This window comes from Pituophis catenifer, unplaced genomic scaffold (assembly GCF_029215685.1).
Source record: "Pituophis catenifer annectens isolate HBS135680 unplaced genomic scaffold, rPitCat1.0.hap2 SCAF_20, whole genome shotgun sequence".
In the NCBI taxonomy this organism is placed as follows: domain Eukaryota; kingdom Metazoa; phylum Chordata; class Lepidosauria; order Squamata; family Colubridae; genus Pituophis; species Pituophis catenifer.
The window spans coordinates 614362-626484 of NW_027256900.1; the positions used below are offsets into that span (position 1 = coordinate 614362).

The following is a 12123-nucleotide window of genomic DNA, read 5'->3' on the forward strand; positions in this document are numbered from 1 at the left end:
CGTCTCCTGATAACCCCATTCCTTCCTTCACCCTCCGTTGTGGCTGACCTAGTCAATGGGGAGGGGGGGATCTGGCAGCCCCTCTTAGTTCCTCAAACTGATCTCTCCCCCCTCCTTTTGGATGCTTTCCTCCCAAGGTCCTCCTGGCTGGAGGGGCAGAGAGGAGCCAAGGCCTGGCTTTTCCAGAGGGGTCTGTGGATGGAAGCCTCCCCGGTGCTTCCTAAACCCCTTGAGAAGCTCCTGTTCAATGTAGGCTTCCTGGTCATGAAAAAGAGCATGGAGTGTGTTAGTTCATCGCCAGTTTGACCTTCCTTTGAAAGACTCTTGGAATCTTGTGCTGCACAATTTATATCAGGAAGGGAAGTTGGGTTCTGCCAGCTGTAGGTTTCTGATTTGGCCATTACTAAATGAATTACAGGGTGTTTTTTTTTTATGCTTCAGATGATAATGAGTCTCTTTAGAGCCAGACTTTTACTGTTTTTACTACTTTTATTCATTTTCCAACACTGCACTGTTGTCCTGCCTGGTTGATGCTCTCAGGACAAACTGTATAAAATATATACCATCCTCATTCAGATACTGTTAAGTCTGCTGTTCTCTATAACCTTAACACAGATCATAAGATTTGGACTGTCCATCATACGAGTCAAATGAACAGAAACAGAAGCAATCTGGGCGCCAGGTGCTAAATTCTGTGCAGCCTCCCTCCCCCTGCCTGCTGTAAAGTAAGATCCCCCAAAAGAAGACTTAATATCCATTTTTTTATACTTAAAATGGTCATGAGGGCACAGAACCGGTTGTTTAAATTATTTGAATCTCACACCTGCTGGATTTTGTTGAACTCTTTTCCGTTGATGGGTGGGGGCCATGCAGGCTATAAAAGCTTGAGTGGATGACAGAGAGAGAGAGAGAGAGAGAGAGAGAGAGAGGAGAGAGAGAGAGAGAGAGAGAGAGAGAGAGAGAGAGAGAGAGAGAGAGAGAGAGAGAGAGAGAGAGAGAGAGATGAGAGAGAGAGAGAGAGAGAGAGAGAGAGAGAGATGGACCCAAATGAGCTGCTGTGGCCATCCCTTGACAGACCCCAGAACGTCCTTGGAGACCCCTGGAAAGTGACCTTGTTTGTCCTTGGGGTCTATGCATTGGTTGGCCTCTGCGTTTTCTTCCACCAGTGCAGGTAAGTTGCTCCTGATCAGGGGAGTGGCCTCACCACAACCTGGGGAGCCCTGGGACACTGAAAGCCTCCCAAAATGTTGGTGGGACTAACAGGAGAAAGGATAGAGTCCCTCAGGGCTGGAAGGGGCCTTGGAGGTCTTCTAGTCCAACCCCCAACCTTTCCTTGAAAATCTCCACTAATGGGTTCCCCCATTAAGAATATGTTTATTATCCTTGTTAAGAAAAGAATGTACCAGTCAGTGATATTTTATTCTTTTTTTCTTCTCCAATCCCCAGGAAAAGGTGTCTGCAAGTGTCACCAGAGGAACAAAGTGAAGATGTGGAGGCCGCCATCATCATGGTGGAACCGCACATACCGGAACCCATCAACCCCAACCTCACCATCATTGATGAACGGAGGATGTCAGACGTTCTTCCTTGCTCAACAATGTGATGGTTGGTAAGTGTTTATTTTTTTATTTTATTATTATTCTTCATATTTCTATGCCGCCCACTCTCCAAGGACTCTGGGCGGCTTACACCATAGACAGTATACTAAATAGCATATTGCCCCCAACAATCTGGGTCCTCATTTTACCCACCTCGGAAGGATGGAAGGCTGAGTCAACCTTGATTTGATCCTCTGATCTGCTGAACTAGCAGTCAGCTGAAGTAGCTGCAGTCCTGCACTCTAACCACTGCTCCACCTCGGCTCAATTAGTTTGAACTCATTTGGTTGTCAGTTTTTCTTTATTTTTCTATTTGAAAGATATTCTGTTATTATCGTTGTTGTTATTTAATGCCTTTTGTTTTGCATTTCTTGCTTTGGGGTTTTGGGTGGGAGTTTTTGGACTATGGAAGCCAACAGGAAAGAAAACGAGGAGCCTTTAATCTTAATTTGGTGGCTCAGTTTTTTGAATTGTTTTGTTTCTTCCTTTCTATTTCATTATTATTAAAATATTCAATCTGTGCTTCTTTTGCCCCAGGACAAGGAGCGGCCACGGCTGAGATGCCATCCATCCCATTGTTGACCAGGGCTGAACGTCTGGCATCGTCTTTCATCAATGATGGTGATGTGGGAAGTGATGGATTCCGGTATGGAGGTTCCACAGTGATTGAAGTCGCCTCCTCATCTTCAGCTGGTGCTTCTGGTGACGCTTGCAACCCCTTCAACGCAGAGGCCAAACCAAGCATGGACCCCAAAGAGGAACAAGGTCACTTTCCAGGGTCTCCAAGGGACTTTGGGGGTTTCTCTCTGGATGGCCGCAGCAGTTCTGTATGTAAATATGTATTATACGTGTAATATATATAACTATGTAATATATCTTTTCTTCTGTTTGTGTATTTGAGGCTGCAATAAATTAATTTTAAATTCAAGATTGCTCTCTAAATATTTCTTCTTTCAGCTCTTCTTTCTTTCAGGTTTATTTTGGTCTGATTTTATTTTATTTTATTTGCGTCTCAGAAACCTCAGGAACCTCTCAGTATTTTGATGGGGTCTGTAGACTTTCTGTGTCCACTGTGCAGGTGAGCCTTGACTTGCGACCACAATGGAGCCCAAATTCTCTTTTGCTAAGTGAGACAGTTGTTAAGTGAATTTTTTCTCACTGTATGACCTTTTTGGCACCGTTGTTAAGTGAATCACTGCGGTTGTTAAGTGAGTCACACGGGATGTGAAGTGAACTTGGTTTCCTCATTGACTTTACTGGATCACGTGAGCCCCAGACACTGTGACCGTCATAAATGTGAGTCAGCTGCAAAGCCTCTGTGTCAGCATTTCAATGCTGCCATAAAGAGGAGACGACGAGGCTTGACTTTTCACCTCCTTATTTTCTCTGTAGATAATATCCCCTGGGAGATGGGATGGGAGGGGGACATTCCTGGGGTTGAAGGCAGGAGCTGGGAAGACTGATTTGGAAGATGGCCAATGAGAAGATGAGAATTGGGGAACGGAAAGGGAAGGGTTTGGGGGTCAGAGGGTTAGTATCGGCTACGATGAGTCGGGGCCAGATCTGTCGTACTCAATAAATGGAATATCTCAGCAAAGATTAATTGTTTGGGAGTGCAATTTATTTGAGATGACATCGAAACCTGACACTCTGAATGTTAATCAGGTGACCCTGGGGATGCTGCAAGGGTCATAAGTGTGAAAAACGGCCATAAGTCCCTTTTTCAGTACTGTTGAAATTTCAAACAGTCTCTAAATGAACCGTCGTAAATTGAGGACTGCTGTATTTATATCCCCAAGGCATCTCTAGATGGAAAGATCCTTTTCTCATATATCCCACAAAAGGCACCAATCCCTTGAAAATGGTTCCCAGAAGGGAAGGGGAGGGGAAGGGAAGGGAGGGGAGGGGATGGAAGGGGAGGGGAAGGGAAGGGGAGGGAGAGGAAGGGAGGGGAAGGGAGGGGAGGGAGGGAGGGGGATGACAACACAATTGATAAAACTGGCAATCATCAGGAAGGACTGCTTAAAAGACAAACAGAAATATGACTGTTCCCAGCTTATTTCCCAAGCTTTAGGGAACCCCCCCCCCCTTTCTGTGGGTCAGGAAGACATTTTGCCAGTTTTCCTGCAAGGGAAATTTGCATATTCCAGCTGTGGAACAAGAAGCGCTCTTAAAAGAAAAGGGCAGGGGCAAGGGTACGGGAAAGGAAGATAGAAGAAGGACAGAAAGGAAAGGAAAGGAAAGGGAAGGGAAGGGAAGGGAAGGGAAGGGAAGGGAAGGGAAGGGAAGGGAAGGGAAAGGGAAGGGAAGGGAAGGGAAGGGAAGGGAAGGGAAGGGAAGGGAAGGGAAGGGAAAGGAAAGGAAAGGAAAGGAAAAGGAAAGGGAAGGGAAGGGAAGGGAAGGGAAGGGAAGGGAAGGGAAAGGAAAGGAAAGGAAAGGAAAGGAAAGGAAAGGAAAGGAAAGGAAAGGAAAGGAAAGGAAAGGAACCGAGGCTCTGGAGCCCGTGGCCGAAGGGAAGGAGCCAGAAGCCCCACAGGCTGAATCGGAGGGAGGGGGTGAAGAAAGGGGGAGGGGTTCAGGTGAAGCCACAAAGGACTCTGCCCGGAGACCGATGACTTTCAAGCAGGGAGAATTCTCATTGGTGCAGCCGCTGGTTCTGGCCCTTCCCACCTCCAAAGTCCGAGATCGACGCTTCCTCCCCCCCAGTTCAGACCCCCGATCCCTTCTCTGGGGCTGGAAGCATCTGGCCAGGACACGCACACACACACACACACACACACACACACACACACATACACACGTACACGTTTCATTTCACAGATGAAGATTTCTGCCTAGGATGTGCCCAGAAAAGCGTAAGGACCAATGGGAATTCTCCCTTCTGCAGCGTCATCGGTCTCCGGGCAGAGTCTCCCTTGATTTCACCCGAGGGCAGAGAGTTGGGCGCAGAGAGAGGAGCGGAGAAAGGGGGGAGGGGTGAAGAAAGGGGGGGGGTTCATGACCCACAAATTTCGTCGTTGGGAGTGCCCCTCCCCCACCCCCTGGGGGTCCCTGCCCTCCCTGCCCCTCCCGGAAGCTCCTGCATTTTGCTCCCTTCCTGGCAAAGGGGCTGCCGGGGGGTCTGTGGGGGTTTCGGACCCACCGCAAATAAGAGCTCGGTTTTGGGTTCAAGAACCGCTGTTGTGGATGTCAATGGGGGGGAGGGGGGGATAAGAAGGGGGGAAGCGGGAATCCCTGGCTGAGACTCCTGAAGAGAGCAAAGAAAGTGGAGGGTCCCGTCTAGGGCTGCCATGAAGCCCCTTAAGCTGCTCCCCCCCCACACAAATACCGAACAGATCCCCCCCCCACATACACACACACACATTTCTCCGCTTCTCTCTCTGACATAAGCTCCCTCCTCCTTCAGGTGAAGCCACAAAGGACTCTGCCCGGAGACCGATGACGCTCAAGCAGGGAGAATTCCCATTGGTGCTCCCTCTGATTCTTCTCCTTCCCACCTCCAAAGTCCGAAATCAAAGCTTCCTCCCCCAATTTAGAACCGCCGATTCCTCCTCTGGGGCTGGAAGCAGCTGGACACACACACACACACACACACACACACACACACACACACACACACACACACACACACTTCCCTTCACAGAGGAGGATTTCTGCCCTAGGAAGAGGTCGGGGTGAGGGTGGGGCTGGATGAGAAGAGGGGAGCCGCCCCCCATAGCCAGGGAAGACTTGGGGGTCCTTTTCTTGGGTTGTTGTATATTTTATTCTTCTGCACTGACCCGCCCAGGGATGTTGTGCATGAGAGGGGAGTCCAGTCAGTCTCATCCATCAATGAAGAGAAGGTGTCACTTCTGGGTGGCCTCCTGTCCAGGTGATCCCAATGAAGGAGGAATTTGCATTCCGTCTGGGTCGCTGCCTGGAAAGAGGAGGGGGAGAGGAGAGAAACCCCTTCCCCTTCCTTTCCCTTTGGGGGAGTCTGGAACTGCAAAGGACTGAAGAGGAATCAGCCTGACCTGCTCAAAGCTTCAGAGGTCAAACCAGGGAGAAGGTTTCCCTCTTCAGAAGGGACCCCAAGTCTTCCGGCCATTCCTTGGTCTCTCTCTCTGCCCTCCCCCCCTTTCCCGCTCCCTCCGGTCTTTTCCTTACCTGCCGTTTTCCTCCCCCATCACCTGCCACCAGGTGACCTCAGCATATTTGTGATGTTCCCTTACACAACTCTTACACAGCAGAGCAAACCCCACCCAGCCAGTGGACCTCAAAACCAATCCTAAATACCCTGGAGCTGTCAATCATCCCTGGCCAGATCTAGGTCCCTGCCACAGTTGAAGAGGAAGGGATCCAGCGGGACGGCCAGTCTGAGAGGTTTGATGGAGGAAGGGAGGGTGAAGGGGCCTCTGCAAATCCCCAGAGCCGGAAGATCTGGAGCTGGGATGGTGGGAGAGGGACGGAAATCAGGCTTTGTGGATGGATGGATGGATGGATGGATGGATGGATGGATGGATGGATGGAGGTCAGGGATTCCCCACAATCTCTGGACAAAACTTGATGGAGATTTTCAGAGATCTCTCCGTGTCTCTTCAGAGGATCCACCGGTGACTTTGATTCTCCTCGTCCCACTTGGAGCCCCAGAAATGGTTTTGGATGCTGGTTTCCAGTATTCCCAGTGAGGCCATGGCTCAGGATACTGGGGCTGCTGTTTTATGTACTGGGAATACTGGGGGTATTATATACTGGGGGTCTCACTGCCTCTCAAAGAATTAATGATATTCTGGGGAGTCCCACAACCTGATTTCTCCTTTTAGAAGGACATAGTACAGGAAGTCCTTGACTTTCAACCACAGTTGGGACAGAGAAACTCGTCATAAAGTGAGACCTCCCCTGACCGTGGCTTGCAACCTTCCCCACTGGCTTCCCGTTGACTTTGCCTGTTGGAAGCCATGAGAAGATGGCAAATGGCCACCACGTAACCCTGGGACCCTGCAACTATCGTCCATGTGAGCCAGTTGCCAAACGCCTGGATTGTGATCACGTGACTGCAGGGACACTGTAACCATCTGCTTCTAAGTCGTGATTCTCAGCTTTGTCGTAACTTTCAACCATTGCTAAATGAATGGTCATAAGTATTGCAGACATTCAGAGAATCCCAGAATGGAAGCTGTGAGAGGAGACCTTCATGGCCATCTAGTCCAACCTTCTCCCCCGTGCAGGAACCCAATGCCACGAATACACAATCGACATAGACGGATCTCTCATTCTTGTATTTTAATGGGATTTTCTTTATTTTTATCAGGGAGTTGATGAGAATTATTCGGGGCCAAATCTGATGTCCTTGCAAGGAACTGGACGTGACCTGGAAGGAGAGTCGTATCCAGCTCCATTGGGGCCTCAAAGGCCTGAGGAAAAGCAGCCAAACAGCCAAGAGGAGGAGCCATTTCAGTCCTCGGTGGGTGGAAAACATGGCTAATTTTTCATAATTATTCAAAAATACCTCCCAGTGTGTGTGTGTGTGTGTGTGTGTGTGTGTGTGTGTGTGTGTGTGTGTGCATACGTTTAGTGTAAGAGTTTGTCCAGCTGCTTGGGTGGTGGTGTCAGCCACTTTCTGTTGTGCTAATTCTGTGTGTGTGTGTGTGTGTGTGTGTGTGTGTGTGTATGTGTGTTTGTGATTTTGTTGTCTGCACTCGAGCTGATTTTCTCACACAGCAGGGAGGGACGTGGGCTCTTAAGAAATGTGAAAAATAGAAAAAATCCCCTCCCCCCCCATGCTCCTCCACTCCCTCTGGAACCCCTCATCTGCTCCTTCACAGCCGAATGCGGCTCCTTCTCCAAAGGGGTCTTCGCCCGTCCTCCTTTTACGGCCAGAAGGCCTCTCACTGCCCCCCCCCCACTCTCCTCTGGATCCCTCCAGGAGGCCCAAAGACTGGCCACCCCCATCTCCCTGGAAGCAGATCAAGGGGAGGATTGGAGGGCAGAGGGGATTTTTAACATCTCCATTTGCACCCAGACTGACCCCACCAATCTCAAGCCGAAAGGAGCCCCCCGAGACCCCCCCCTCCACCCACTGTCTTTGAGCATTTCCCTGGGCACAGGATGACCGCTGAGTCTGACTCTGTCCACTGCCTCAGACATTCAGCCAGACACGGAGCTCCCCACCGGTGTCCCCAAAACCATCAGGAGCCCCTGTGGGTCCCACTGAGAGACCCCCAGAGTGGAGAAATCTCCCACTTCCTTTTCTCCCAGAGATTCTGACGTTTCCCCTTCAGATCATGGTCTGTCTGATCTCGGTCCATGTCTGGAATTGGAGGCTGTTCCTGTCCAGCCTCCCCTTTTCCTTCCCTGCGCTGATTATTGGGGTCCTTGGATTCACATCTGGGGCTGTTTCTCTTCCCACCTGGGAGGAAAAGTTGTTTTGTATGATCCCTTCCAATTTCACAGCCTCCCTTTCATTTGAGGCCTATGGAAACACAAGTGAGGGCCCTGGACCTCCTCCCAGCCCTGGGACACAGCGGGTTTCTCTGTTTCTTTGGGAAAGATTCCTTCCCCAATCAGAGTCCGCCTGAGCCCCATCATCCACTTCCCTCCCTGCCTAGGATCAGATGAATTCCTCCATTCAGACAACAGGAAAAAGGGAGTTTGCACAGAACCTCTGGGTCAGTCTCCATTCTTCCACACAGAGGGTCCCACTCACTCTGCAAAGCCAAATTCCCCCTCAGTTCCTGGATACCTCCAGACATCACTCGGCTGAGCTCACAGCAGGGCCAGGGCAGCTGAGAAATTGGGACGGAAGGGACCACAAACCTTTCCAGCCACAAGAGACACTTGGACGTAGACTGTGGCCTCCCACACACTCCTAAACGGTCCCTTTATGTGGCAGTGGGAAGGGTTATGGGATCAATCTCACAACACTCACCCTATAGGGCTGCCCCATCTCTTGTCCCTCATGGCAGATGGAAGATTGTGAATCCCACTCCTGACACCAGTTTCTGTGGAATCAAACACAGGAGCCAAAAAAACCCAATAATCCAGGCTCACTGCAGTTGTGATTTATTCAGTGTCTACTGGAGGAATTTCTCCCCAGAAAATAGTGAGAGGAAATCTTACAGACAAAAGGATGCACTCATATTTATACATTCCAGGAAAGGAGGAGAAAAGGACAATCATACATATGCATATTTCATTTAATAGATGATGTGAGCATGAATATTCAGAATTAACAAGACTCAAGTTACCTCCCCAGCCTTGTATTGTTGCTACTCTCAAGAAAGAGTTATTATGTAAACAAAAAGAAACGTCTCAGTTACGTTGCCATAGCAGTTTGGGTGAAATGTACTGAGAAATGAGGGCATCAACGTTGCTCCATACATTCCTTCTATATTTCTGTCTTGCTAATATACTCCAATTTCTCCAAGAAATTTGTCTCCTCACAATCTTCCACACACCCTTTACTTATTTCAGTAAAAATAGTTGGCCCACTCATGCATGCAGAGCAGCTTGGACCATTTTCTATGTTTGGACTGTGGAACATGTTAAAAGTTGAAATTCCTCAGTCTCACATTTACACATTTCTTCTGGCTGTAAGCTGTGAAGAATACAATGATTTCCAAATTTGAAACATATACGTATGATTTTCTTTGATTCCTGCATACTATCTAAATGGAAAGAATATCTCCTTTCAAATAAAAGAAACTTTTAACAATTCTTTCAATATCACATTTGAGTTATATCTCATGTTTTTACATTTGTTCTGGCTGTGAGCTGCTCTTTTGTGTTGAGGTCTGGCCTCAGAAAGATAATGTAGCACTTGGGGATGAAGATGCAGCCCAGCAGACCAGCACTGGAGACCAGGATGGAGAAGACCTGCACAGCCACCATGTATTTCCCTTTGGTGCTCAGGTAGGTGGGCACAAAAGTCACCCAGACACTGCAGAAGACCAGCATGCTGAAGGTGATCAGCTTGGCTTCGTTGAAGGCCCCAGGCAGGTTCCTGGCCAGGAAAGCCACCGTGAAGCAGATGGCAGCCAGGAAGCCCATGTAGCTGAGGGTGACGTAGAACATGACAACGGCCCCTTCGTTGCATTGCAGGATGATCTCTCCAGGCTGGGAGTGGAGGTCAGAGTCAGGGAAGGGGGGAGAAACTCCCAGCCAGATGGAGCAGATGATAATTTGGACAGCAGCAGAAGAAAGGATGATGGAGTTGGCCAAGCTCTTCCCCAACCATCTCTTCACTCGGTTTCCTGGTTTTGTGGCCAGGAAGGCCAGCACCACCGTGATGGTTTTGGCCAAGAGAGAAGAAACGGCAACTGAGAAGATTATGCTGAAAACCGTTTGTCGGAGAAGGCAGGTGGCTTTCCTTGGTTGACCAATGAAGAGAGAAGGAGACAAGAAGCAAAGCAGGAGGGAGACCAGGAGGATGTAGGAGAGGTCCCGGTTGTTGGCTTTGACAAGGGGAGTTTCTCTGTATTTAATGAAGATGATTAAAACAAGGCCTGAGTTTAGGAACAAGAGTAGGGCAAAAGAAACCAGGATAATGCCCAGTTGTTCCTCATAAGACAAGAAGGTTATGACTTTGGGGATACATTGGACTCTGGCCTCATTTGGATATTTATCATCTGGACACTTGGTGCATTTTTGTGTATCTGAGAAAGCCAAAAAGCAATATTTCTTTAATATACTAGTTTTTTTACATGTCAAGAAATACCTTTTTTGGATGAAAGCTGTTTCCATGGGGATTTTCCAAGTCGTATTTCTTAGCTATTTCATTAAAAAGAGCATAAGAAGGATATTTTTTTAAAAATGTAGCTAGGTATATGAAGGTGAGGGAAGACATAGGATGTTAATTATTTCCTGTGTGATGCGTAGAATCTTCATAAGAACCTATATTATTAGAGGTTAATAATGAATCATATAATCGTTTTAGGCAAACATCCTGAGTCCTGCAACATGGCAGTTAATATCCTGGACTTGGAGGATACCTACAGTATCGTGTAACATCTGGAAGCAACCTGGAATTAAGGAGAAACTTCCTATCAGTGAGAGCAATTAGCCAGTGGAACTGCTGGCCTCCAGAAGTTGTGGGTGCTTCAACATTGGAGGTTTTTAAGAAGAGACTGGACAGTCACTTGTCCGAAATGGAATAGGGTCTCATACTTGAGCAGGGGATGGACTAGAAGACCTCCAAGGTCCCTTCCAGCTCTCTTCTGATTAATTGATTGATTGATTGATTGATTGATTGATCGATCTACATGACTGGCAGAATATTTGTGTAATGAGTTCCCCCCATAACTATCCAGAGCACCACATTATGGACCTGTGACACCTTCTCAGTGATCCTCAAGGGGAGGATCCAATATACAGTGGATTGCAAGGTCTTTCAGAAGGTGGACCTGAAACAATTCATCAAGTTTCAAAGAACTCAGATGTTCCTAAAAAGATAAACATAGCAGCACATATCCAACAGTGGTGGGTTTCCCGTGGTTTGGACCAGTTTGCAAGAACTGGTAGTAAAGGTAAGCAGAACCCACCCCTGAAAACCAAACTAAAAGGCATAAGAGATGTTTCCTCTGCTGTTAGTATACCTTGACCAGTTGGCTACCCCCTCCTCCCATCTCTTCCCAGCCCAAGTCTTTTTTGTTTATTTCCTTTTAGATAAGAAATTGTGCAGGTTAAAAATAAAAAACCCAGGTGAGCTTTGATCTGTCTTTTAACTTCCACTTTCATGAAAATCCTCTGGAGGGATCCAGTTCCACAAAGCCTCCCATTTTCCTCAGTGTGACCCACCTTCCTGAATGGAGAAGGTCCCCTCCGGACAAGGAACACAGTCGTAGCAGCAAACTGGCTCTCCTTCTCGAGCCCTCTTGACAAATCCAGGATGACAACTTTCCACACATTTGGACTGAGGCAGGGACTGAGCAGAAGAAAAGGAATGCCAAAGAAAATGTGTTAGGACTCTCCGTCCATGGAAAACAGAGGTAGAAATGGATGGAGACAAGTAGCCTCTGGTCTTCACTGAGGTAAATATGAAATCTCTGACTACTTCTAAACAGATGCAGGAGGTATAATAACTGGCAGATTCTTCCTTTAATTCCTCCCTTTTGCTTTTGGAATTAAACATTACAATGAAGTACTTTTCTACTTCCATAAGAATTCCATTAGATTTTTTAATGTAGAATAAAACTATGATGAAGAAAAAACCCTCTGACCAGTAAGATCTTGAAAGGTTTCCATAAAACATGGCAAAGCCACTCCACTTAGGTCCCGTCTCTTGAAGAGCTTCCATTAGATGACACCACCTGGCATGGGAGGCCAACCACCCTGGAGACTCTGGGCTTTCCCCACTTGACATGGGACCTCAGGCTTTGGAAAACAGAGAAAAGACACCAACATTCCTCTCACCTTATTGAGCAACTTTAGCTGTGAAAGAGCACCTCCTCTGATAGTAAATCTCTGTCTTTGAAAATATGCCAGAGTCTCTTCTCTGGGATCCTCCTTGGGGAGAACCAAGAAGCTGTCAATGCTCAGATCTACTGCT

General features: G+C 47.9%; 1 protein-coding gene across 1 annotated transcript; it reads right to left on the reverse strand.

Moving 5' to 3' along the window:
- Positions 1–9320: 9320 nt before the first annotated feature.
- LOC139326251 (vomeronasal type-2 receptor 26-like) lies at positions 9321–11493 on the reverse strand (the record flags this gene model as incomplete). The annotated part of the gene is made up of 2 exons (XM_070956407.1): positions 9321–10231; positions 11373–11493. Coding segments are annotated over 2 exons (1032 nt in total), but the record flags the coding sequence as incomplete, so codon positions are not given.
- Between the last annotated feature and the right edge of the window lie 630 nt (positions 11494–12123).